This window comes from Phoenix dactylifera, chromosome 5 (assembly GCF_051530095.1).
Source record: "Phoenix dactylifera cultivar Ajwa chromosome 5, Ajwa_hap1_PhDact_Kaust_v1.1, whole genome shotgun sequence".
Classification (NCBI taxonomy): Eukaryota; Viridiplantae; Streptophyta; class Magnoliopsida; order Arecales; family Arecaceae; genus Phoenix; species Phoenix dactylifera.
The window spans coordinates 33989844-34017623 of record NC_143194.1 but is presented as its reverse complement, the minus strand read 5'-3'; the positions used below and the strand labels follow the sequence as shown (position 1 = coordinate 34017623).

At 39.1% G+C, this 27780-nt stretch overlaps 2 protein-coding genes across 6 annotated transcripts; one reads left to right on the top strand and one right to left on the bottom strand.

The window, feature by feature from the left end:
• The first annotated feature begins 331 nt into the window (after positions 1-331).
• LOC103723063 (putative serine/threonine-protein kinase SIS8) lies at positions 332-24852 on the top strand. 5 transcript variants are annotated; one of them, XM_039129189.3, is made up of 18 exons: positions 332-605; positions 2044-2173; positions 2442-2836; positions 6510-6710; positions 7973-8164; positions 8304-8563; positions 9226-9351; positions 9551-9625; positions 12735-12830; positions 15255-15341; positions 19430-19547; positions 21914-22208; positions 23019-23142; positions 23233-23252; positions 23417-23573; positions 24112-24400; positions 24493-24565; positions 24654-24852. In XM_039129189.3, exons 3-18 carry the CDS (start codon positions 2588-2590, stop codon positions 24734-24736), a joined length of 2445 nt encoding a protein of 814 aa, XP_038985117.3. In that variant the 5' UTR covers positions 332-605; positions 2044-2173; positions 2442-2587; the 3' UTR covers positions 24737-24852. The 5 variants fall into 5 exon arrangements, with proteins under 5 accessions (XP_038985117.3, XP_089787060.1, XP_089787061.1 ...); XM_089930935.1 differs by having other exon boundaries at positions 355-605; positions 2442-2516; positions 2588-2836; positions 23019-23252; XM_089930934.1 differs by having other exon boundaries at positions 23019-23252.
• Positions 24792-27573, bottom strand: LOC103723052 (F-box protein MAX2-like). The gene has a single exon (XM_008813845.6). The coding sequence runs from the start codon at positions 27314-27316 to the stop codon at positions 25109-25111; it is 2208 nt and encodes a 735-aa protein (XP_008812067.3). The 5' UTR covers positions 27317-27573; the 3' UTR covers positions 24792-25108.
• Positions 27574-27780: the final 207 nt, after the last annotated feature.

The window sequence follows — 27780 nt, the reverse complement described above, 5'->3', positions numbered from 1 at the left end:
AAACACATATTTCGTCTGATAATTCCTCCATCCCTCATCATCGTCCAGATATCACGAAGCAAGAGATGGCCATCGGTAGCAACCCTCAGACTCTCCTGGTATTTGGTTCATACCAATTTTTTTTATGGCGAGTTAAACACCTAGAAACTACCTTTTCGGGTCACATATATTTAGGCACGAGCTTCTCAAAAAAAAAAAAAAAAAAAATCAGAAAGGGCCCCGCAAACGAAACCAGTTATCGTACCGTTAAAACCTGCTTCACGGCCATCATGACCCTCCCTTCAAACCGGGAACGCGGTATCATCCTTTCATGACCCCTCTATATATATATATCCACGCCCCAGATCAGATTCCACGGATATACCAAGCCTCCCTGCTCGTAGACTCAATCAGAAAGCATCTCCTCCTTATAAATCTATTCCACGGGCCTCTCGTCGTCCATCTCTCCGTCGCTTTCGCTCTCCCCTCGAGATGCCCTACGTCTCCCGTTTTGAAATCGATCTCGCTTTCGTTCCCCTCGTGATGCCCTAGGTCTCCCGTTTTGAAATCGATCTCGCTACGCCTGGTCAACGGATAAGGGCATCACAAGATGTTCGAGACGGCAGGTACGTTCCTCCTACGAGATCTAAATTCTGTTCTTGGATTCTTTTTCCTTTCTTGGGTATCGTTCTCCATGCTCCGCGGTTTCGTTTGGGGGCTTTTGGTTTGGTTTCGATTGGAAGAATCTGCATTGCTCTGTCTTTTCTTGATGCTGCTTTGGTTCTAAGGACTCGGATTAATCTATTCCTTTTGATTTGTTTGAATTAGATCCGTTCTTGAATTTAGGTTTTTCTTCCTTCATTGACATGGATGGATTCCTTATTGGTGTTTTAGGACCGAGAAAATTATTAACAGATCATATAAAGCTTCCATTCTTTGCTGTCATCAGCCATCAGTTCTCATATCAGAAATTCTTGATGAGTACAATTAAAACTTCTTTATTATCGTTTTTCTCCTTTTCTCTTTTTAAGTACATGCTGTCTCGTTGAATTCGACACTTTTTATCATTTATGCTGCCATTTCCGTAAGAAGGAGGTGGTTTCAAGATTTTTGAAGGCTGACATGTGGGCAATCTTGCGGGTAACCAAGATCAAGTTGTTGGTTATCTTGGGCAATATGGAAACCTGAAGAAAGTTAAAAGAACCCAGACATCCTATGTTTGCAGCCAATATGAACAACCAAGAAACTGGAGTATCAGGCTATATGGTGAATACAAGATTGACTCTGGTAGTAACCTTTGGGTTTGTTGTTTAGTAATTAAAGCAACTGGTTTAAGTGGTCAAGAAAAGATTAAAAAAAAATCTTGACTGATATATCAATACTATATCTGTTGATGTCTGAGGTTGTTGTGGTTAATAATCAGTCAATCTAACATGGACAGAAATTTTATATATATTGTCCTGGTGAATACCCAATGCCAATACAAACTGATGTCTTGGCCAATAGCTTGGCTGATATCCTGATCGTCTGAAAACCATGGTAAGTTTTTTAAGGAAAACCATCTGCAGAAGCTTATGAGTAGAATTAATTAGCCCTATGGTGGATGGTTTCCCTTCATTTGTTGCTAGCGCCTGAGGACTACCCAACCTTAGTGACACTCTAGACTCCCATATATTTGATTCTTTTATCTTAATCTCAGAAAAGCACTAGAACCCATTTATTCAATTACATTTTGGTGGACTTACTGTCTTAGATTAGTTTTGAAATATTATCTTGGAATTTGCTGCATCATGGCTGATTTTTTGAACACTTAAAGCTGCATTCTGGCAGCCATTTTGTTATGCTAGTGCATGTCATATATGCTTGAATTCACTTGTATACCTCTGCAATCTAATAGTGCTTGTACTACCAAAATCATATGTTTACGGGAAGTCAAAATCCTAGTTAACGCATTTTTCATACAACTATAAATATTATAGCTTGCTGTTTGTGTTTGATGGATCATCTTTTGTTTGTGTCTCCTGCTGGCTTATTTGTAGTAAGATGGCTCAATTCTGTTGGCAGGTTTTGAACTTATAGAGGTGGCGCGCACAAGCACAAGGCCAGATCTTTTTGTTTGTTTTGAGGCTTGAGGATGACTTTGTAATCCTGTCTTATTATAAATATGTGATTGGCTAGAGAAGTAGCAATGGAGGTTTGTTTTATCAAATTCAGTACTTGATCTAAGCTGCCAGTTATCATTATGTAGTTGTTGGTTCTGACAAAAAAAAAACTGTTTAATCATCACTTTGATTAAATATCTGCATATTTGTAATCCAGTAAGGATTTTACTTATATATGGAGAAAGGACTTAGTGAAATTGTATTTAATAAGAAGTTTAGGCACTCAGGAAAGAGTTTATGAAGTATTTGGTTTATTGGTAAACCTTTCTTTAGAACTAATCATTTATCTTTATTTTTCAGGTCAAAAATCTTATGAGCGAAGAAATAATGGAAAAGAAAATTCTGAACCTAGTTGCTGCAATTTAAACCTTCTTTGTATGCAATATATGCTCTTAATGGAGTGAAACGTGGGACGAAATGGTTTTATATTTTGGATGCTTTTGTAGATGGAGGATGCGCCAGGTGATGCGGGGCATTCTGAACCAGGGCCTTCTAATACCACTTGGTGGCCCTCAGATTTTATGGAGGAGTTCCAATCTGTTTCCTTGGTTCCACAAGAACATAATTTGAGTAGTAGTGACTCTTCAGGCAATGTTGGACAAGCTGAACCTTCATCTCAGTCTGCCTCTCAGGCTCTGTGGTCCACTGGAACTTTGTCTGGTCCAATCCCAAATGGTTTTTATTCTGTACTACCAGTAAGTAGACAATATGTCTTGGTCATGTCATGTCCTACTTTGAGAATTAATTATATTTTTCTCTTTATCATGTCAAATTCTTCATTTTAAAAGCTGGAACATATAGGAAGCAAGATTTGTTGCTGCTTGTGGTTTACCATAATTGATATTTTCGTGATCTTTTGCTCTATGATTTTGCAATTTGTGTAATGTGGCTAAAGTAAAAACTGGCAACTTTTTTTCTTTTGAAAGGAACAAAAAGCCTATTGACATACTCATATGTTGGTTTTTCTGTAATTCGATACAAAAAATTTGTTGCACTCATGTGTAAGTGTCTACAGTATTGTTTTTGTGTTTCTTGTTTACCATATTATAATTTCCAAAGAAACTTGTAGTTTGATGTAGTTATTCCACCTTGAAATTTTAAATTGCTTCAGCTGAAAAAGTGGAATGCTGAAGGTGGTGCATTGTGTAGGTTTTAATGCTTCCTATAGATCTTAACTTGCAATGTTGGAATACATATTATTACAATGAATTGTGATGTAATAAAATGCGTGGGGCCATTTCACTTAAACAAATAAAAATATATGACGACTTTTTAAGAGGCATGATGATTGGATGTTTCCTTCCTCTTTGATATGCACATTACATTTTTGTTCCAAAAACAGCAATTTCTATGTCTATCTCTTGAACTTTTGTCTATCATCCTGGATTCACTTATTCTCATGCTCTCCTGCTCACCTTCCATGGAAGAATGTCAGGAGGTAGGGCTGTCATTGTTGGTACTCATTGCAAGCAGGGAGGGGAGTCATCTAGTGACCCTGCCATGAGGAAGTAGGAAGGGAGATAGTGGCTCAGGTCGAGGAAAGGATCCTCCACAAGTTGATGCACCTGTTTGGAGTGCCATTTTTGCTTTGAAGCCTAAGCTCTTAGCAATATTTCATTGTGCCTTCCATTATTATGTTCCTCAACACAAAATTTTGCATAGATGGATCTAGGTTCTGTGCTCATCTCTAGCCATTTTTGCTTAATTATGGGAAAGTTAAGTTCTTCTTTGCGTCAACCGCATCATACATATGCCATATACCTCCATCCACCTTATAAGGTTCCTAAATCCCCAAACAAATCACTAGGTCAAAAATGCTGCGAGGATATTGATTTCCCTGATAAACATGCTCAAACAATATTCAGTTTTTGAGTTGATCCTCTTAGTCACATAAAATGAGCCCTTGGTCACCCCCTTTGCCATCATAGTTTTGACCGTATGCTTTGGTGAACCTTTTATAGTATGCATACTAGTGCTAAGCATGGTACACATATCAGTGCTAAGGAGAATGTTGGTGCTGGTTATGGATGTGGAATTTGTATTCAGAGAATTTTGATGAATTTCTTTCCAATGAAGCAATTTTCTCAATTCAAATGCCACATCATCTCTTGGAATCTGTCTTTAGATACTAGCAATATAAGCATTGAAAAGCATGCAAGTAATAAGAAGCTGATGTGGGAGCAAGAGTGATAGTGATTTTTTTTTTTTTTTTTTTTTGAGTTTGCATGGCACCAAAGCTTCTTGCAATAAAGATCTAGGCTTTTCCACTCTTGATGCGTTATTATTTTTGATTCTTCCATTGGTTGTCGGGAGTATAGTAGTCTTGGAAAGAAAGAACAGATTGATTACATTTGATTAAGATTAATAAAAAGTCATGGTCGGAACACTTATAAGATGAAACAATGCTACAATCCCATCAATGTATCAAGGTTTGCGGCTTAGCTAGAAGGAACTGAAGACACTAGGTAAGAAGTTCAACAATGAAGTGAAAGCCTCTTTGACATCTCTTCTTTGACGTGAAAACATAGAGACAAAGGGCTGATCTTTGAATAGGCAAAAGAATGGATCCGCAGGATCCTAAATGAATTGACTTATAAAAAAAGCCTTGTTCTTGCAAAGAACCCATTTTTGTACTAAGGGTAGGTTGATAACCCACTGTAGAAAACATTCTTCCTAATGAGGCGGATACTTTTGATCTTGCTTGGACGAAACAAAAAAAAAATGTTCATGAATGGAAGCACGTCTTATTCATCAACATATGAGCAAGTGAGACCCAACAGAAGGGATTTCGTGGACCAGTAGGTCATCTTGGGTTTGACCGATCCCTTTTGATAAGCCGATGGAGCCTCGATGAGCGATGCCGCGGGTCGCTCGATCTCAGAATGAATGAAAGAGGGAATTTTGGCTTGGCGTAAGGAAAGCAAGAGCAAAGAGAGCGTCTCAATTGGGATCCCTCTTTTCCTGGATGTCAAATAAACATTTTAAAATTTGGGTAAATTACACTTCCACCCTCATGAGTTTGCCCAAGTTCCGCCATACCCCTTTAGTTTAAATTTTTTTAATTGGATCCCTCAAATTACTCGATTGATCTAATGTCATCCTTCTGTCCATCTATGTTAACATGGTCTATAGGAATTACATCTTGTGCCTGTCACGTGGTTTCTTCCGAATTTTTAGGACCAAAATACTCTTGGCACAATTTGTTTGTGGTGAAAGCCTCTGGTACCAAGGAAACTCAAAATCACACGTTCTCATGTGATTTCCATTTCATGTAACTAGGTTTTCTTTGCTACAAGTGAAAAATCAGAAGGTGAGATAGAGAAGCCACTAGAGGGAGATCTTGGGAGAGAGAAGGGGGCAGAGTGAGTGAGAGTCAACCAAATATTGGACAATTAATGGGTAAAACATCCCAATGAAACACAAGGCTTCTCATCCATCTATGGGCCATTGGAAGAGACCCCAATCACTGAGTAGAGCCACGTAAATTCCAGCTGGAAAGATTTATGTAATGCGAGCAAAGCATGATTGATGTCAGAGGGCAGCACTACCACCTAATACCATTTGGGAGTGAAAAACGGGTCTGCTGTGGCACTTTGTCAGAACTATAGCTCATCCACTTATGTGGAAACTACATAAGACAACCAATTGTATCAAAGCTGGCTTTAAAGTTTACAATTTTTACCTAACTTAATAATTTTAAGAACCTGTAGCCCTCTTGTCCCCTTCTACCTCTGTTCCTGCTCCCTAAACTATTTTGAAATGGAACCACAAAATAATATGACTTTTTTATGCTTATTTTTCCTTGTTCTCAATGTTGGCATTTAACTGCTCGTATGATCATATGCTATTTGAGACATGATAATTTGCACATTCATGCTTTATACTACCTATAGTTCAGTTGATGAAAGATGCTTTGGTTTCTATGATCAAAAGAGGAGCATGATTTTTGGGCTGAAAATCTAGAAAATGGACTTCTGCATGTTGAACTGTTTGATGCCTCTTTTATTATTAGCAAAAACATATGAACGATATAAGTTGAGAAAGATAGTACGTAGGATCTAATCTTGCTTTCGGTATATTCATCTGAATTATCCTGCAAATTTGATCTCATCTTTTTTGCTAAATCAATCTGACCTCTCTTGTTATCATCATACAGATTTCATGTTTCTAGAATATCAGTGACTATTGTCCTATTCTTTTTGAACTTGTGAAATGTGATACCTTGTGTATGTAGCCAATACATTTAACAATCTGTGAATTTTTTCTCTTCTATTTTTATACTAAACCTTTATCCTTCTGTCCTTTCATTCATCGGACTTAGCCCTGTAGAAGCCTGGTTTTTTACTTGACTAAACTCAATTTATGCAGGATAGAAAGCTTAAGCAGCTCTTTGATGCTATTCCATCGCCGGATGAACTTCATTCTCTTGGTTTGGCGCTTAAGGCAGAGATCATTCTTGTTGATTCCGAAAAGGATAAGAAGCTTTCCATGTTGAAGCAATTGAGTACAGCGCTGGTGAAGGGACTGAACTCAAATCCTGCTTCAGTGATTAAAAAGATAGCTGGTCTGGTTAGTTCATTTTGCCATTAGCTCGTTGGGAAACAGTTTTCTAATGCTTGTTCTCTGGACTTTTCTGCAAAGCATGATCTATACACTTGTTTTGTTTACTCTTAGGGTAACGAAATTTTAGTAAACCACAATTATAGAATCACAATTGCTTGATTTTTGTCAATTCTGCTTTTTTTCCTTCCTGTATCTCTATCCGTATTTTCGAGATTCTTTCATACTTTCCTTTGATGCCCTATAGGTGCTTAGAGTAACCTATAATGACTATTTGAGGGAAGCAAGCTTTCCCAATTCCCACTATTCAATTGTCCATGCTCTCTTGTTTTTGGAGACATCAAACTTCGAAGCTGGCATTACAACATTCATCACTTGATTCAACTATCACTGGCACCTTTTTCAACTTAAATAACATGTGCGTATTTTTATTTATGACTTAGTACTTACCAGCCCCAGCTAATTTGGACAAGTCTCGATGGTAGTATAATTCATAGTATTATGCTTAATGTGCAAGGACAAGAAGATATATTATATTAGGTCTAAAATTGTGGAAGTCATGTAAAATACAGATCTAGGATGCTTTATTTTGTTTTCTGAAAAGTTTTACCATTAGCATTGAAACCAAGACGCCGTTGTCAGAGGGAAAGAAGGAGAAGAAAAAAGAGGAAGAGAGAGAGAGAGAGAGAGCAGAAAAGGGCGGGAGAGGGAGAGGAAGGAAGAGAGGCGGAGCCGGCGGAGGCCGGGGCGACGCGGAGGCGGGGCTCCGCCTCCGGTCCCCTATGTCGTTCGAAGTAGGGGCCCAAAGGGGGCCCATTTTATTTTTGCATTTTTTAAGTTGAAGTTGGAGGGGGTTCCGCCTCCGCATCTCCCCAGCCTCCGCCGGCCGGCCCTGACCGGCCTCTCTCTTACTCTCCCTCTCCCTCCCTCCCTCCCTTGCTCTCTCTCTCTTTTCCTCTCTCATTCTCCCTCTCCCTCGTCTCTTCTATTGCGTCGGTACGGGCCCGGCACGGCACGGCGCGGGCCCGTACCGACTCGTCTCGCCCGGTAACTAGTACGGTGCCTGGTACCAGTTCCGCCGATGTTGTTCTGGGCAGCGTTGTCACGAGCAACAAGGTTATATGGGCTTAGTGACTGCTTCAAGCAAGTGGTTGTGGGTGCATGTGCCCATTCAGCTTTTTTTTACATGTATGCATGTTTATGTGCAGTTGTTACTGACTACATGTAAGATGGAAGGTTTTTTACATGCTTAATTTCAATTTTGCGTACAGGTTTCTGACTTCTATAAACGCCCAAATCCAGAACTAAGTCCTGCTAAAGCTACAACTGAAGAGATAGGTCATTTGATGGAAAATCGAGGCATCCAACTCTTGGGGCAGATAAGGCATGGGTCATGCCGGCCTAGAGCAATTCTGTTTAAAGTCCTTGCAGATGCTATAGGTCTTGAGTGCAAACTTATGGCGGTAATGTTTCATGTTGCTTTAAAACATCTAAATCCACATATTTATAGTTTTTGTTTCCCTTCAGGCATTTTTTTTTTGTTGATCTCCAGATCCAAACTTGAAATGCTCTGTAACTGAATATCTGTTTTTACTTTCCCAGGGCCTTACTAGTGATGGATCAGTAGAATATACAGACTCATACAAGCATATGACCGCGATAGTTGTGCTGAAATCAGTGGAATCATTAGTTGATCTCATGCGCTTTCCTGGAAAATTAATTCCATTCTCAGCCAAGGCTATCTTCATGTCTCATTTCTCTGCAGCAGGGGAGAGTGATTTAGCTGATTATGATTCTTGCGATTCTCCTCTTGAATCCAATAGTCCTTTATGTGGCTTTTATGACAGAACAGATGGTGCATGGTACATGAATTGCATTATAGGTTTTTTATGAGGATTTTATGACCTTTAATCATATATTTTGCAACTGCCTTTGTGTTAAGATGATCTGATGAAAAGAGAAACCTAATAAATGTTGGTTGGTAAATTTTGGTTTTATTCATCTCTTGTGGTCGGTCTCCTGTGCTGAGTTTACTACAAGCTGGTAACTGTTGCTAGAACTTTAATTTGATCAGCAATCAGCAGGTCATGCCTCCCAATATGTACTATTAGAATACACACACACACACACACATGCGGTAAATTTTTTCTGACAGAGCTGAAACCAAAAAATAAGTTTGACTTGGTAAGATTTTTTTTTTTCATTTATAGAATGTGCATGTGCAGTTCAATATTTTTGGAGCGCATGTTTTATTAAATTGTTTGCCAAGTTAATGCAGTGATCTGATACTTTCATGACTCATAATCAGACCAGTAATCAAATGTGGAAGGGATTTATGTGTGTGCATGTTGCCATTTGTTCTGATTTGTTGCTTTTAGTGCTGAAGGCATCCTTCTACTATTGATATTTCTCATCTGAGTAGATTTTTCAGTAATGATATCCTATACCATGCAAAATTAAACTGCATTAGTTTGCAATACATTTTTTTTCTATGGACAGTTAATTTTTTTTCCTAATATTGCAGTCAAGAGCAAGATGGAAACTTCCGATCTTTGTACCAGCAGAGAATGGACTTGTCACTAAACGCAGCGGGTTCTTCATTGCGGAATATCATGCTGAAATCAAGAACTTTTGTGGAGGGAAAGTTAAGGTACCGTTGCTAGTATAGTTTGACAAAGTGTAGAACATACCTAAGTTTAGTACAATGGTTTCTTTTCATCTTTTTGGGTGGTTTCTTTATAGATTAAAGAACTCATACAACAGGGATTTATATTTAGCTTTTTCTGTTTTTATTTGTATATGTTATAAGAAGACCACTGATATAGTTTTTGACTGGATGATTTTATCAGTTCATCACACAGTGTGCCCAACATTGAAAATGGTTTCTGGAAGCGTGGCAGGAAGAAAGCAACTGCTAGTTCAAGGTTTTTCTCTTTTGAACTTTGCAATGAAGTTTTTTCTTATTCTTTCTTGTTTTCAAAAATCAGATGATGGCTCTATGTCATATGACAATATTGCATTTCAATCTCTACCTAAGAAGATAATCTTTTTTCTTTATTAGTTAGTTGTGTTTAAAGCTATTACTAGTTATATTTGATTGGAGTTTTTTAAGACTTGAAGTTGAAATCCGCTAAAACCTACAAGGGGTATAAGCTGACAAGGAAATTTATCATTTTGTCGTAGTCTTGGCATTATGAAGTATCAAGGACGGATTGTGTCATGTTGCAAAGTGTTTATTTGATAATAAAATACTCCCAAGATTCTATATGTCTTAGTAGCAACAGGCTACTAAGTAAAGGATGTCAGATCCGTATTAACTTTTTAATATTTTCCTGATATATATGCTCTCAGAGAAAGTGAGAATGATCAATTCATGGAAGACCAAGAACAATTCAAGAGTTTTTGTATTTGATTCATTTGTTCAATATTCAGATGCATTCTGAAGTATGTTAATTAAAAAAAACAAACTTGCTTTGATCAGTTGGATTCACCGTTTGAGTTCATTAAAATAATGGACCAAAAATAAGCTAAATAATAGAGGACTGACAGGTAGACTGAATAAGAAAGAAGAAAAGGTGGAAAGGAGAAGAGAGAATAGAAGTAAATATAAAATTGAGAACGTAGTAAAGGTCAGGAGAGACGAAGAAAAAAGAAAGATGATTCTTTTAACTGATGGTTAGAAAATAATAATTTGAAAATTCAGGAATAGAAGTAAATATAAAATTGAGAATGTAGTAAAGGTCAGGAGAGACAGAGAAAAAAGAAAGATGATTCTTTTAGCTGATGGTAAGAAAATAATAATTTGAAAATTCAGCTTTTGTAATTTGCCGTTGTCTTGCATGCTTACCCAAGGGAGTGATACCTATGAGTATTTTGTGTTTTCATGTTCCATCCAAAATTGAAATATATAATTTGTTTGAGCTTTAAAAATTATATAGACAAACACCTCAACTTACTTTCTATTTACATCATGACACATCATAGAGGGGTTTCTTGAATAAAATACAAAAAACTTGGAGTATTGCCACGTCAATAAGTTAATAATTGGTTGTATCTTGCATTGAGTATGTACAACTCCTTTTGTGAAAACTATATCACTGAAGCAATCAGAAATTCAAAAGAAAAACTAAATGTTGTCTTTATTTCTTCCTTTTTAATTGAAAATGAGGTCTGGAAATATTCCTTCTTTCAACTAAAAACCCTCTAAATGTGCATAATGTTTTGACTATAAGCACGTTGGAGTTATGTTACCATGACCAAGAATTAAATTTGGAACTGCAAAACTGGTTAATTAAGTGAATATGACCTTTTGGTTAATTGAGTCAAGAGTAAGATTGCTCTTGAATGACAAATCTTAACTTCCATTATCTGACTTTCTGATGACATGATGAATTTCCCATTGGACCTATGCTTGCTGAAGCTTTAGGGCTTTATGCAATTATGCAAATTTAATTGTTTAGAATCCAACATGTATTGGACATTGCTGCAGTAGTTCTAGGTTCTAGTCTTGCATGATGCATTCCCGATCAAGGTTGCAGTACCTGTACCAGTACCATACAGGTATTGTGTTGGTATAGGTTGTTCGTGGCACCAACACTTGGTACATCCCTCATATTGAGTATTAGTTCACTATCGGTATGGTACACCTTATACAAGGTGGTATGGTCTCGTATGATGAACCATGTTCCCAAGCATGTGAATCTTGTTTCACTTGCATGTTAATCATGTATTATTTTAAAATACAAAAAAATCTGCTTCTGAGAGTTATTATGCTATGATTATGCATGCACGTATGTGAATCTTTATGCTTGTGTGCACAACCTTGCATGAGCATATATTGCAGTTATGACATTAGTGGCATCAAACTTCACGACATCGAACTTCATACTTTGTTGTCACATTGTATCGATGTTTTAAAGTGCAGTGCATACTACTGCATATGTGCTCATGTGCGTATGCAGTCTCTTGACTGCACGCTGGCCTATTTCCAAATTCCATATGCAATCATACAGTAAATGGAGTGAAAGGCAGTCCACAATATTGTGCGGCCTCATATAGGGCTTGCTCTGTATTATATAGCTTATATATGAGCCCACTTAGCATTATGGAGCCACATATAGAACCCTCCTCTATGTGGGCCCAAGCAAGGGAAGAAAGTTCAGACTGATGGTTAGTTTTGATATGGTTTCAGGTGGGCCTGTACAGATTAGCAATAAAATATTAATTATTTTATAATTATTGCTCCTAGATATTAGATACCAAGCAATAAGCACTAATTATTAGTTGTTGTTATTATTATTAATTTTGTTTTTATTCATCCCAAAAATATTTGTTGTCATTGTACTTAATACATTATATTATTTTTAATTTGTTAAAAAATAATAACTGCAACATCGCATATGCACCTGCATCTGTGCTCCATATATGGCCTATGCGGTCACTATGTGTTCCTTTGACCATGCTCACACCATAGCCGCCTTTTAAAACATTGCATTGTAGTAGAGAGAGAGAGAGAGTAAAAGAAAAGTCTACTCATTTAGATGCCAAATCAGTAAGTCTGGATCCCCTCAACTTGGGAGTGATTCACAATTATGATATCATTATGATCACTATTACGCATGTTCATCTATTAGGTTGGGGACCAAAACTTTTAAAACAAAAATTTTAGTTTCATGAGGCCTTTAAATATTATATTACGAATTTGGATGCTTCAGCACTATGACATTATTGCTTTATTCGTCTCCTCTCCTTGATATGATATGTAGATATTTACAGGAATGTGTTGCTAACATGTATAAGTTCTAGCATCAAACGTGGTTACAAAGTTAGTGTTAATCAAATCTTGCTTTATGGCGCTTACACAGTTGAAATGGACTTTTTTTCATAAGTGAAGATGCATGTATTGCAGGTCATCTATCTCCTTGCACAAAGTTTTTTCTAATGTATATTAATGTTATAATGCTAAGTCCATGACTTTAGTAGTAAGTACCTAAGCATTTTACTCCAATGATGCATCTTTATTTGCTTGTGCAGTCCAGAACATCCCTTAACAGGAGCTCGGGGGCGATCCATGCTTAGTGGCTGTAGACATTCATTTAGGGAATATGCTGATGATGGAGCTACATCAAGGTACCTTAATAAAACATGATGTCTTGATATTAAAAGGGAAACTTTCCCCTCATGATTGTTTAGCGTCACTATTTTTTTATTTATATTGAAATTCTATTAAACCATAGATGCTTGGAGTCATTGTGTCAACTCTATGTTAAATTTCAATTACCAAGTTGACACACTTTTACTGGTCAAAGCAATATATTTGATAACCTTAACAACTTGTGTGCATGGGATCGAAAATTGGGATCACAAAGAGTGGTGTACTGGAAGATTAATTCTAAATTGATGCAGGAAATTGAAAGAAGTTTTCAGTTGTAGCAATATTGCTGTAAAAATTGATGAAGGATGCCTCAAGCTCTATGCAAAATATTAGAAATGGGGAGATCTCAAAAGAATTAAGATGAGAAAGAGAAGAAAAAGATAATGGGAGGGGAAGAAGATTGAAGAGGGTAAAATTTCTTCCATTACCATTTCATTATGCTCCTCGTATAGGGATTTAAAGATCAGAAAGGAAGGAAAACCTAATAAATCTTGATTACTTTCTATTCCTATTTAACTAGAGGGTATCTTAAACAACCCAAAAACACAGACTAAACTGGATTTCTAAAGAGTAGTACATGTGTTTATATGCATGGACTAAGGTGCAACCACTATAAATCTGACGGTTGTTTTTGTCATGTTTAGTCTCGTCTTGGTTACCTAAAGCGAGTGGATGTAGATGTGGGTGCGAAGCAGATCACTTTTTTTAAAATAAAGAAAATACAAAAAAAGAAAAGCAAGTGCTCATGTGCAGGAGGAAGTTTCTTGAGAGACTCAAAATTCGTTTTGACGCTCTAGAAGTTTCTTACTACCAAGGATTTATGGTTGTGAAGCTCTTTCTATTTGGCCTATTACCATCTGGACTCCAAGTTGGACGACTCTTGATGCATCACTCTTTGCTACTCGTCTGTGACTACACCTAGCTCTCAGTTACAAAGATACAGAAGATGATGCTTATTTTTTCCATTAATGAAGTTGAAGAATTAATAAAATGTGAGCCACCTTACTTATTGGATAGAATTTATAGAAACAATTCTAAGAAAATTTTTAATGAAGTCAAGCATGAAGCAATCTGAGACTGAGAATTACCTTAAGTGTTATTTTTTCCAGAAAAGATGTTCCCCTTTCATATCAAGCAATACCAATCCTTGTAAGATAAGCACAATTACATAAGGGTGTTTATATTTAGTTGTCCTAGAAGCCAATTAGAACATAGACTTGGATGTAATGAGTTCTTAGTACCCATACTTATTTAACATTTAAAGATATCATGTCCATGTCTATTATAGGACTTTCTCATAGTATGGACATTTGAACTTCAGTTTTATACTCAACCCTAATTTTAATATAACTTTCTAGAGAATTCTAAACTTATCTCATCATCCCATATGTGAATGTCTTTAATGAGACTAGATCTAGCATAAAAAGGAAGCCACATATTTACCCACCACAACAAATCCTGGTCTTGGATAATTCGAAGGGATTTGCTATTGATTACCCAATAAAGATATTTTCCTGAACTGACATTTATTAATGCTGCAAGAAGTACTTGTTTTTTTAATGATAAAATAAAACAGACAAATTGATTGCCACTTGATTTGGGAGGAGATAACAATGCGGAAAGTATCTTCACATTTTATTAACTTAAAGAGATAAGTGATGTAAGTTCAAAATATTGTACTAGAATCAGCACATATAGTTCTATTTCTTACATGCTTAGCTACAGTGACATTTTTCTCTGACTTAAGGATTATTAATCATTCAGGTTGCGTTCTCAAGAACTGCGATTGAAGAGCCTTATTTGGGCAAGTCCAAAATTGGACTTATTCGGAAATTCTATTCTGCTAAAATGGCAAAATAGAATTATTCGGAATAGGGGAAATTTATCCTCCCAATTACAATTTTGCCCCCATCCACTCTTTTAACATACCCAAAAAAGGGAGGGCAATATTGTCCTTGTGATAAAATCCAAGTAATTATAAAAACCAATGCATTCACTTATTCCTCCATTTATCCTCCATTTTTCCCTTCAACCAAATGGCAAGAACAAAATATCCCATGGAATAGATTATCCCATCAATAGTAGAAGGGACAACCCTCCAAAAGTTATCCCCTCTACCAAATGCAGCCTCACAGTTTTCATTTTGCAGACCTATCTTCACTAGTCATTCTTTTAATTGAATTATGATTTTAGAAAGTGAATAAGGAGCATATTAATAGTTGTCTATCCTAACCACAAGTGACAGATTAGCAATAAAAAGTCTTTATGACAAATGAACTTCTATACATATCTACTGATGCCTTAGAGATTGTACCTCCACACCTGGTGTCTTATTAAGTAGGTGGAGTTTTCCCTTGGAGTATTGGACCCATTTAAATTGATTCCTTGTCTGTACACAGGTCAGATGGTGCTCCAACGTCTAATGTTCGTAGAGCACGAAGAAGAAGCATTAGCTTTACTCCTGAGATTGGGGATGACATTGTGAGGTTGGTGTCTTTGGCTACAGTTCTGCTTATTTATTGTGTCTCTATAACATCAGAATTATGAATGCTCGTAAGTGCTTTATTTATGATAGATCTTCTCCTTTCATTCTTTTGTATCCTCATATCTGTGGTCATCTCATTTAAGAATATATAGTCTTTTTCATGTATGTGTTTTTTTGGTTTTCTGATCCCATTGTCAAAGACGATTAGATGAAGCTTGTTTGTTGATTAATTTCTGATAGTATATTCTTCTATTTATATGATTTTTCATTTTTTTCAGATTGCATAAATTTTTTGCCTATGAGTAACCACAAGATTTTTCAAGCTGGAGGATGGAGAGGCTTTGTTGTTGTGTAATGAGCATAAACTTTATTATCTAGAATGACGGAAATTTCAAATGTGATCACATGACAGGGAGAGCAATGGTGAGGCTACTGGAGAGGCTTTAATTAAATGCTTAGTCTGGAATTGATGTATTAGGCTTTTGCTTTCCAAGTGGAGTAATTGTAGCTAAGAACATGGAACTAGAACATCTAGGGGGAGGTTATCTCAGTTCTAACAACAACAATGAAGGTTACTGTGTTGCTTGCTTCTCTAGGCATTTCTAACAGGCTTCTCTAACATGGGCAAAATTTTTATAATAAGTGCAACCTAAGAGTCGAAGGAGGTATTTTTCCAAGTCACGTATTTGAAGAATAAAGAAAGATGACTACAAACAACCTAACAACAATAATACATGGAAGGGCATGTGCAAGTCTTGTTGGCAGCTCACATTCACTGGGACAATCTTATGACAAGATGATGAATTTGGTTGAAGGACTAGCTTGTTAAGTAGCTTAAATTATGGCTGTGCTCTGGTTGAGCATATATCATGGAAATTCAACAAACCCTACATCTTCAAGTAGTAGCTAGACTTTGAAAAATTTGTAACACCTAGATCAAAAACTTGCTTTATCAAGAATACAGGAAATTGTAGAAAGCCTTGTCCACATGAGCGCCTTTCAACTACCTATGGAGTCTTATAAAGTAGGTCCAATCTGACATGCAAATGTGCAATTGATTAGGGACATGTTGAGGGTGGATATAAGGTTCCTTTATGGTCATAATATGGGATTCCATCTGCTTATTATTTCAGTCATTTGTAATTGGATGTAGAGGTGAAGAATGATCTTGATATGTCTTAAGTGATTTTAGAGTTATTAAGGAGGTGTGCTCATGCATCAAACCATCAAGATGACCCTATGCATCACTTCTTTTTATGTTGAACATTGATTTTGATGCCTGACAGGTAACATGAATCCATTGCCCACTGTATCAAGTATTTATTAGGGAGAGAGAGCTCCTAGCTGCATTATATTTGAGAATGGGTTACCTAAAGTTCATCGGAGACACCGAAAATGAAGGCTGAAGCAACACTTTGTATAAAATCTCAGTGAAACCATAAGAAAGTGTTGATCTTATTCATAGCACAGGAATTTGTAAGACCCAGAGAGAGAGACCCATCAGGCTTACATGTCTCTTAAATATCTCATCAGTGAGGAAATGAGAAAACAGAATGCTTAAAAGGGACTAGCACAACTCTTATGGCAAAGAAATCCCAAATATTATTATGCAAAAAAACCCAAAATTTTATGGAGCAAGTGAAGATGTTATATGAAGGTCAACATGATAAAAGGAAATATACATGATAACTAGAAAATTGTTGGTGGAAATTGATGAGTTTAGGCTGGCCTTGGATAGATGCCAGTTTTGGGGCATGTAGATAGCTATCCAAGAAAGAAAAATCCCCACAAGTCTAAGATTGAAGCCAAAGGACGAAAAATGAACCTAATGATGCAAGCATGTGGTTAAGAACACCTTTTTTGTCAGGCTAACAGTCCATTAACTGCAGCCTCCAGTTTGTCAGGCCATCCTGACAACTTAACAGTAATTGTGGAAACTACTAGATTCTAATGAGAATTGGATGTTTAAGTTTGACATTGCCATAGCACATAGAGTTCAGCAACAGTGAGGACTGGATATAAAGAAATAACTTTTCATGATATGTTCGTAAATAATACAAATAGCTTGATAATGTGATTTTTAGCTCCAATGCCACAAAACTTTAGGACCTATCATTGGAGAGTTGTGATAACATAACGCGTGAGGTTTGGCTGCAAATGAGCAGGGGATCACTGCATGGTAGTGCACTACGGACCTTTCTGGGCAATATCCCTGTAGATAAAGCACTCATTAAATTAATGAGCATTATTGTAGGTATACAGAAAGAATAGCAATAACAAGGTCCATGAAACTACATTAAATTGGGAAATGCATGCATTTTGGCACACATAACTTGGTTAAAAACTTAAAATGAAGTTTATTTATTACCATTGAGTGTGTGCATGTATCTGTCTGTATATATGTTTCAAAATTTTTTGTTTTCAAAAAGATCTTTGCCTATAATTATTGCATTTTGTTCTATAATTTTTTCATTCCAGATATGAGGAGTTAAAATACTTTCATATTCATCTTTCCATGCACGGAACTATTAATAACAAGGCTTCTTGTTGTTTGACCGGTTGTGATGTTGATGATGGCCAGCTATTATATTCAGTTCTGTTATTTCACAAGATTAAGTGGTCCTTGCATTAACCAAAACATTTATTTCTAGAAGCGTATAAACCCTCAAACTGGTCTCTTTTAGCTGCATTAAGGTTTTCAGTTTTGGTCCTGAACCCAATATTGGGTCTTACTGTCATGGGTCAGGTTGGTAAGGCACACTCCTATATAAATACATGGTATGCCGATAGAGGCAAGATTACAGCTGTACCATGTATGGTATTGTACTGTGTTGAGCCCACATACTGTACCAATACCTTAGAAGGTCGGTGGAGAAATCCTTGAGTAGCATTTCCAAGGGAGCAAGGTCCACTTTCCATGGTTCATCTTTAAGCTTGTCCGTTATATGAATCTTCTAGTTCTTCCTTTTATATGGGGTCTACGAGCATCATATGCATGTTGTATCATAAATTTACCATTCAGTTGCTTAGTATTGTTGTGTTGTTAGCTACATTTCTTTTGAGAAGTTGTCATGTATTTCTTTGATAATTGATAAGTTTAATCATTTTTCATTCATATCTTATCATGTCCGGTGATTTGTTTCTATATAGGGTCATGTTCACTTTCATTGAGTTTTTTTTGACCTTTTGCTTTTTGCATATGGTTACCTTGACAGCCCATTATTTTCCTGTTGCATCCAGCAATTCTGTGTCAATCAACTATCTGTGGCTATCAAGAGTGTTGACCTGAATCAGATACCCTTCTTGCTAAGGCCATTGATGACATTCGCAATTGACAAAACCATCTCATTTAATTCTTGTTCATTCTACCCATTTTAGTTACACTATTCCTAGGCTTTGTCTACGTAGCATGTTGATGTTAATTTTTTTTTCTTGTTTTACTACTCATCTAACTTCAGATCCACTTATTTGTTGCATGAACCAAATAACATCATAAAACACTTCTTGGTGTCTTGTATTAATTAAGTATATAATTTTCATACACACGCATGGAACAACACTCTATTGCACATCTTCCCTACATCTACATCAAGCCTATTCTATCGTGATTATTTTCATTTAACTCTTTCCGAAAAAATATTTTTTGTTTGCCTCATTGTTTAACTCTATTACCAACCTTGGATGTTTATAATGTTGAGAACTTGAGGTCATTCATGTTCATTTGTTTAACATATTACAAGTCTTTGAAAGAAATCTGCTTGTTTGATAAATCGTACACAAAGAATTTGAATATAAATAGATGAACAATTAATCAGTAAAAGAAGAATCTTATTACTAGAAAACTCTCTTCATTAGGACATGACAAATTTATGAAAAATGGATGATAATTCCACAACTAATCAAGATTTCTTCAAAAAATTCTAATGTAACTAGGATATTAAATTCATGATCACCGTTCATTAAGCTGATAATAGATTCACTCTACTATTAGGTTTGCATTTGTGAAAGCAAGACATGAAAAAAGGTTGTGTCAGCTCCTAATGTCTATTATAACATATCATACTTAATGCAATTTTTTCCTTTATCCAGGGCTGTCCGAGCAATGAATGACAAATTGAAGCAAAGTCGTCTTTTATGCGACCAGAGAGATGAGAATTCTAGTTTGCATCCAAAAAATGAGAAGAACATAATTGATTCACCAGAAAATGTGCGTATTCTGAGTATGGAAAATTCTCCTTTTCTTTTACCTTAATAATTTTCTCGTGGATGTTATGAATAATATGGTTGTAGAACACAATATAATGGAATTGTCTATAAATTAACAAAATTATTTGATCTCTTTCTTAGCAAAATCATTTCTGAAATTTTATCCTTTTATTTACTTGATATCTTTCTTGAACAAGCGTGCAACCAATATTTGGTGCATTTATATATACTCTACCCAGAACATATGAACTTGATTCTCAAGTCTCATGGAATAGAAGCCTAGAACTGCAGGCTCAACAGGATCATAAAGGCTTTGTAGACAATATGTGGAAATTCTTTTGCCTTGAGATATCTGTGCTATTGCATTCAATGTCTAGTTTGAGCAGTTTGTAGTGATTGGTATTTCCTTCAAAAGCAGTAGACAAGAATATTAGGTGATATATTGCTCGAAGAGTAATCATGCTCTAGACAATCCTTAAGGTAAATAAAGTTGCCATCTTCCAAGGAGAGCAAAAGGTGTTAGGTCTTCTAAAAAATTGTTGAAAGCATTAATATATGCCTTATCTTTAGCATCATGAGTATTCGTTCCATCCATAATATCCGGCTATTATCCTTTTTGAGGGCACTTTGAACTCCAATTGATATTTGATTGTTTATTTTTGTTTTAAACATTTTTTATATGTTGTTGTGAAGTAGTTTAGGGAAAAAATATACACTAGTGTTACATTGTGCATCCAATTGGGTTTGCCTGGAGTACCCTTAGATTCAATCCGATTGATGCATGGTATGTCGTTCCGGCTCGAACTGGACGGTACAGGGCATATCGTACGGTACTAATTCGGTACCGGTAACCGATAGGGGTGGCATACCGGTACGCCAAAAAAATTCTGTATCGTACCGTACCGTATCGATACTATACGGGGTCCAGTACCGAGACAACAAATTTTGGATTGATGTGTTACTACACTCGGTGAAACAGTCAAATTAATTTGGTCCCTCTTATTTGAAGTTAGTATTTGAGTAGGGAAAGAATTCTTGTCATATTGGGATTGCCCTTGCATGCCGGTGAAATGACATCAAACTATAGATGGTCCCATATGTTTGTGTGTACAAATTGTAATGACCTAGTGGCCCAGGGCGAGGTCTGCGGAACTGTCCCGAGCAGCCAATTTCAACTTAAAAAATGCAAAAATAAAAGGCCCCCTCCGACCCCCTGTTTCGAACGAAGCAGGGGATCGGAGGTGGAGCCTTGCCTCCGTGCCTCCCCGGCCTCCGCCTCCGTGCAGAGGCTCCTCAGGTTTCGCCGACTGGCCCTGGCCAGCCTCTCTCTTCCCCTCCCTCCGCTGCTCTTTTTCTCTCTCATTCTCTCTCTCGCCTGCCTCTTCTACGGTGTTGGTATGGGCCCGGCACGGTGCGGGCTCGTACCGACTTATCCCGCTGAGCAATTGGTACGGTGCTCGGTACCGGTTCCATCATCCTTGGCCTAGGGCCTTATTAAAAAAGGATAGCTAGAAAGTATTATTTGGTTCTTTGGCCCTATACAAGTATCCAAGATCATCTTAGCACAACCAATATGGGACTAAACACATGCCAGTACGGGCTCTTACATACTCCGTTTAAGCCTTAACATGCTTGCTAGGCTAATGGGTCCAATTCCAATAAAATCCAATCACAAACACCATAATCAACTTGTGGTTAGCCCCAAAGAGATTGTGCTACCATATCTCTTGGTCCACATGGGCCATGGGTTGGGTTCACTGTAATAACCTTTGTATCGACCCAAGACCTCATCCGAAAAGGCTAGTTAAAAGATATTATTTAGATTTTTTTATCGTATATAAGTACCCCAGATCTTCCCAACATACAACTGATATGGGAGTAAACGCATACCAACATGGGCTCTCACAAAAATATTCTCACTTCTCTATTTTTTCATGGCATAGTTCTATAATCCCCTTTTTTTTTCATATTCAAACTCACTCTTGTCTTCCAACGACCATAAAGCATTGTCTTTTTCATTAAAAGTCTTAAGATAATTTCGGTATCTCAATCACAGGATTAAAATTAAAATAACATCTGTATACTCTATATTCCTTTTATGGATAAATGTAACTTATTGTGCTTTTTATGATTTTTGTATTTCCTGTACTGATCAGTGACATAAAGGTAGACATGATACTCATATGGTTTATTTATTTCCTAATTATGCCTTTTATTGCTAGCTAAACATTTGTTACAAGTCTGTTTACTTAGGAGAATAGCAAAGCCGCATTGTAGTATTTTACGGCTCTGAACTAATAATTGTCTGTCTTGATTCATTCTGTTGATGTTGGGAGTGCCTATGTAACCAGTTCTAGTGTTATTTAGGTATCGAGTTATTGTTCAGATGGTCATGATGAAGTGTCGCGGGGAGTTCCTGGGGCATACAATAGTTCAAGAAGGCAATCTCAGAAGGCAATATCCTTACCTTCATCTCCCCATGAGTTCAGGGGTCATGCTTCTGATATAAGTGGGGTTTCTGACTTGCTAAGTACAGAAGACTTGATATCAACATGGAACAAAGTCTTAAAGTCTTCGCCTTATTGGAACAAGCCTTTAGTGCCTTTTCAAGAATGGAATATCGAATTTTCGGAGCTTACTGTTGGCACACGTGTTGGAATAGGCAAGTAATGTTTTTAATTTGCAAAAGATTATACGTTTGAAATACTACAATTGCTGAGTTGTTTTATTCAGTTTGGTTTAACTGAAATTAGCAGGCATACTAGTCAGATTAAATCTCCAAGTAAATCAGTTTTTAACAATTTCTTTATATTTTGTATAAAAAATATTTTCAATTATTCTGGCCTTAGAAAGAACCAGTAAAATGTTCCTTCTTTACAAGGGTAAATTAAATTTGTTATTAGGAATATTTGAATTTGTACTATATGAATATGTCGTCGAGATGTTAGACTGTGGGCGTAATAACGTTGAACTGTGAGTGGTGCAAAGTTCACTAGCTTAGCAGTCAGAGTGCTATGTTGCTTTGACATGCTGATGTGTTATCATCCTTTTTGTGGTAAACATTTATTTGATTAGTTACATGGATTTATAGATCTACTTGTAATTAAGGAGCAAATGATGGAATTGTGCAATAATACATTAAACTAATGGGGGCAGAAGCCCATTATGCAGTGGAGACACAGATATTGAGTCTCATCTACACTGTAACTGGAAGGGAGGAGAAAACCAAATTGTGTTCAACCATCTCGTGTATGTTCACATGCTTACTGTTGCATTATCTTAAACTGTTTGTCAAAATGATTGCAATTAATTTATATTCTTCAAAACCAATTGCATGAACTGCTCTCAGCAGTTAAAATAACTGCATTCCCATCTTTTTACAATATGCTTTTGTTAGAGTTGAACAAATATGGTTTACTTGGTAAAACTTACAGGTAGCAAAAGTCAACCATATGTGTTTTACCATTTTCAGGGTTTTTTGGAGAAGTTTTCCGGGGCATGTGGAATGGTACAGATGTTGCCATCAAAGTTTTTCTAGAGCAAGATTTGACAGCTGAGAATATGGAAGACTTCTGCAATGAAATATCCATACTGAGGTGCTATCCTTTTGGTGTCATTAAAAATGCCACTCAGCTTTTTCTTTGTTCTCGTTTTAGTTTCTCTAACTTTGATTATTTTCTTTTCAGCCGCCTTCGACATCCCAATGGTATTGACCTACCCCCAAATTTACATGTTATTTTATTATACTGTGATGATTAGTTTTTAAGACATTTTTTGAATAAAATGTGATGCAATAATACCCTTCTATCCATATATTTGTGGTAGAAAATTCTTATTCAGGTTTTGGTCTTTCAATAATGATTTTTGCAGTTATACTATTCCTTGGTGCATGCATGAGGCCTCCTCATTTGTCAATGGTTACTGAATACATGGAAATGGGATCCTTGTATTACTTAATACATTCGAGCGGCCAGAAAAAGAAGCTCAGTTGGCGTAGGAGATTGAAAATGCTCCGTGATATTTGTAGGTGCGATCAGATTTTATTCTTTTTATTAGTAATTTTTGTTTTATTTCCCATCTATGTTTTGTATTTTCTTAGCCGCTGCTACTTGTTTATATTGCCATTTGGAATTGCATTATCTAATGATCATAGCATGACCAGTCGATTTTTTTTATTGGCATCCGATTCTGTAGCATTCCTGGACTCATTTCATAGTTTTCATTGCTAATTTCACATGTGCGATGGTATCATCAGGAATCAGTTACTGAGACATGTTTTCTATAGTAGCTTTTGGTTTATTTGATGACATCTGTGTCCACTGCTAGTCAATGCTAACAGAACTCTTTAAGCAACTTGTGAAACAAAGTTTGCTCTATCATTTAGATTTCATGGTCTCTTGCATCTATCAATCAGTAGTTGTCTGCAATCATGTCCTTGAAGAATTAGTTTCAAAGTCATGTTGAAACTCCTAAAGCAGGCTGACATGTTTCTTCCTGGAGTAGAACATATTTGTATGTCAAACTGCACTGTGCTGTTGATCTGACAATTTCTCCTTGGAAAATAGGGGATTGATGTGCATGCACCGAACGAAAATAGTTCACCGTGATCTGAAAAGTGCAAATTGTCTTGTTAATAAACATTGGACAGTCAAGATATGTGATTTTGGACTCTCACGAGTAATGACGGAAGTTCCTATGAGTGATAACTCATCAGCAGGGACTCCTGAATGGATGGCCCCCGAGCTCATACGCAGCGAACCATTCACAGAAAAATGTGATATCTTCAGTCTTGGAGTGATAATGTGGGAGCTTTGCACTCTAAGCAGACCATGGCAAGGCGTGCCATCAGTGCAGGTAAGTCCAAAAAGTCTTGTTTATACTCTTTAAACATACTATGGGAAAGAGAAATTTAAATAGAACCCATCCCCACTTTCCTTTCCCCTCAGGTGGTCTATTCAGTAGCCAACAAGGGAACACGGTTGGAAATCCCTGAAGGCCCTCTTGGCAGCCTTATTTCAGGTACTTCGTTGAAGTGTGATACCTTTTAAAACTGCTGCATTCAAATTGGTAATCCTAGCTCAAGACTCCTCTTTGTTCCATGATCCAGATTGCTGGGCAGAGCCTGAAAAGCGACCCAGTTGCCAAGAGATCCTTACCCGCTTGCTTGACTGCGAGTACACGCTTTGCTGATTTGATTTAACCAGTGTTGTACAGCAACGGTAGAGGAGCCAAATTTCTTGCCGGCTTAAGTTGTAAATTGTCTACGTTTTTGTGAAAAATAAAGCAAATTTTGCAATTTGAATCAACGTGCTCTCTTTGCAAATAGCACGCGTTGGGGAGAAACCATATTCTACTCATGTCATGCAATCCTAAGGAACAATATAGCAGTATTTTGCTCATTTTCAAGGGTGAAGCCTCCTGTGTCTGAGACCGTGAGAATTGTTCGAATCCAAAACTCTTATTCATGCGTATGATGAACTCGGCTCAAGTTCCCCTGCAGCATTTGTACGCCGCCTATATAACCGGGAAAATGGGTGGGGTGGACACCCCTCGAACGTTTTGCTAATCAGGAATTAACGTGCTGTTTAAAGCATCTTCGAAGCGACTGCAGGAATCCACTCTCATCTCGGTGCTCGTATCATTCTCTGGCGCCGGATAGTAATCTTCTCTGAGCTGCACATCCCGGAGATTAGGCATCGCGAGAAAGAACCTCATGAAGTGCTCGTGGGTAGTTCCGTGGATGAAAAGCTTCCTCAGAGTAAGATACTCCTGGATCAGGCCGGTCGCCAGAAGGGAGAGGCTTCTCTGGTTCACCTCCTTGTCCTGCGGCGGCCAGTAGTCGAGCTCATAGAGGTTCAGGTCCCCGATCCCATGAAGGTAGAACCTCTCCCACAAGCTCAAATCCATGTGCCCTGTCGGCGCAGTCAGCGCATATCCGATCGCCTCCCCGCAGTCCAGCTTCATCTTTGCCAGCCGAGGATAGCGGGAGAGGGAGCTCAGTCCGAATACTCGCTGGGCCGGCTTGGGGCAGGTCCTGCAGTCACCTTCCACCTTGATGCAAATCTCTTCAAGTTCGGGACAGCAGTCCAGTCCAGCGTCCACTAGGGGGCTTAGTACTTCGCCGGCCGGCACCCATACTGATAGAAAGCGGAGCCGATCCCATATCCAACACCAGAAACCACTGCTGCTGTCGCTGCTCTTGCTAGGATCACCATCATCAACACACTCCTCTTCCCAATGCCTACTACATTTCTTGTCCCTCAATTCGTCTGAAATCTCCTGCTCCTCAAATTCAAGAAGATCGTCCAGGTTTGCAGCAGCTTTAGCCATGTTCTTAGGTGATCGTTTGAGCTCGGGCCTGACCCAGACGCAGTCGACGTGGAGGCGCTCGATGCGGTCCCGTACGGGCTCCAGGGCGCGCAGGGATTGGGCGGCGTCGAGCTGCCGGCAGCCGGAGATCCTCACGTCCACGAGGGTGGACCGGAGCATGCTGGCCAGCTTCTTGACCCCGGTCTCGGTGACCTTGCCGCATCCGTGGATCTCAAGCCTGGACAGTCTGCGGCAGCCCCGGGCAATGGTGGCGAGGCCGGCGTCGGTCAGATCGGGGCAATTCTTGACGGAGAGGGTCTCCAGCCCGCCGCAGAGGGAGACGCCGTCGAGATGCAGCCATACGGCCTTGCAGACGCCGTGGAGGTGTCCCAATTTGAGGGACTTGATCCGGGGGCATTTGCGCCCGAGGGCCTCCAATGCTGGGCCGGCGTCCCGGACGTTGTGGCCGAGGTCGAAGGCGAGGTCCTCGAGCTCGGGGAGCGCGGCGAAGAGGCTCTCCAGCCCGGTGGCGGTGATTGCGGCGTCGTCCTGGGTGAGATCGTTGTCTGCCGGGTCGTGGGTGGGCCGGGCGGAGGAGAGTGTGGAGGGGTCGACGAGGTGGAGGAGGGAGAGGCGGGGGCAGGCGGCGGCGAGGGCTTGGAGGGAGGCGTCGCCGACGAACCCGAAGTAGCGGGGGTTGAAGACGCAGGAGGCGAGGAGGTGGCGGAGGTTGGGGCAGGCGGCCGCTATGGCGGCGAGCTCGGAGGCGCGGAATCCCTCGGCGGAGGAGGCGGAGAGGAGGTCTAGGCGGGCAAGGGAGGCGGCGGCGGCGGGGTAGACCTGGAGGGCCGGGGGGAGGTCCTCGGTCCAGCAGTAGAAGTGGGAGAGGTCGAGGGAGAGGAGGGAGGAACAGGCGGCGAGAAGCGGGGCGACGTCAGCGCCCAGCGGGTTTTGGGGCCGCTGGTGCCACCGGACGAGCTTGGCGTGGCGGAGTCCCGGCCAGTGCGGGGCGAGGGCCTGGAGGGCGGAAGGATCGCGGGCGTAGACGGTGAGAGACATGACATTGGGGAAGGCCTGGCCGAGGCGCTGGGCGACGAGGTGCTGCTGGTCGGCGGCGAGTAAGTGGTGGTGGTCGTTATAATTATCGGGATGGAGATAGCCGTCGAGTCGGGTGGGAGCGGGTAAGTAGTGAAAGGGATGGTAGCCCCAGGGGGAGAGGAGGGAGAGGTCGAGGTGGGAGACGGAGGGAAAACAGGTGGGGAGGAGGAAGGGGTTTCGGACGTGGCCGCGGAGGGAGAGGGAGGTGCGGGTGAGGCGTTCGAGGAAGCGCCACTTGCGGCACACCAGGGCCACCGCGTTGCGGGACCGCACGTCCCTCACCAGCTCCAAAACTTGGCTCAGGACCGCCTCCGGCAGGTCGTGGACATGCGTTTTTCCTCTCTCTCCTCCTACTACGGCCATCTTCTTCCCTCCGCCTCTCCTCTCTCACCTCTACCTACACCTGCTGCAGAGAGAAATCAAGAAGGAATAAGAAGAGGAGGACGTGTGGGCGGTAACGTGCAGGGCGGATGCAGGGGAAGGGGAAGAAGATGATGAGGAGGAGGAGGAGGGCGGGGGAGTTTGTCGACATGTAGGTGCCAAACGTTCTTCTCCTCTCTCTCTCTCTCTCTCTCTCTCTCTCTCTCTCTCTGTGGGTTAGATTTTTTTCTTTTCTTGGATTATTTATTGGAACAAGATATCCAAATGTCTAAGAAAGTTCTAGTCGAGCACCAGGCACGCTTACCATTCCAAACATTCATCCGTGTAGTCTCTTGTTACCGTCACTAACAATGAAGAACAACAAAAAAAAAAAAAAATATCTCCTCTTATTTAGATGCACATGAGAAATGGGTGTTAGTTAATTATAGGTACCTATATTCTCCTAA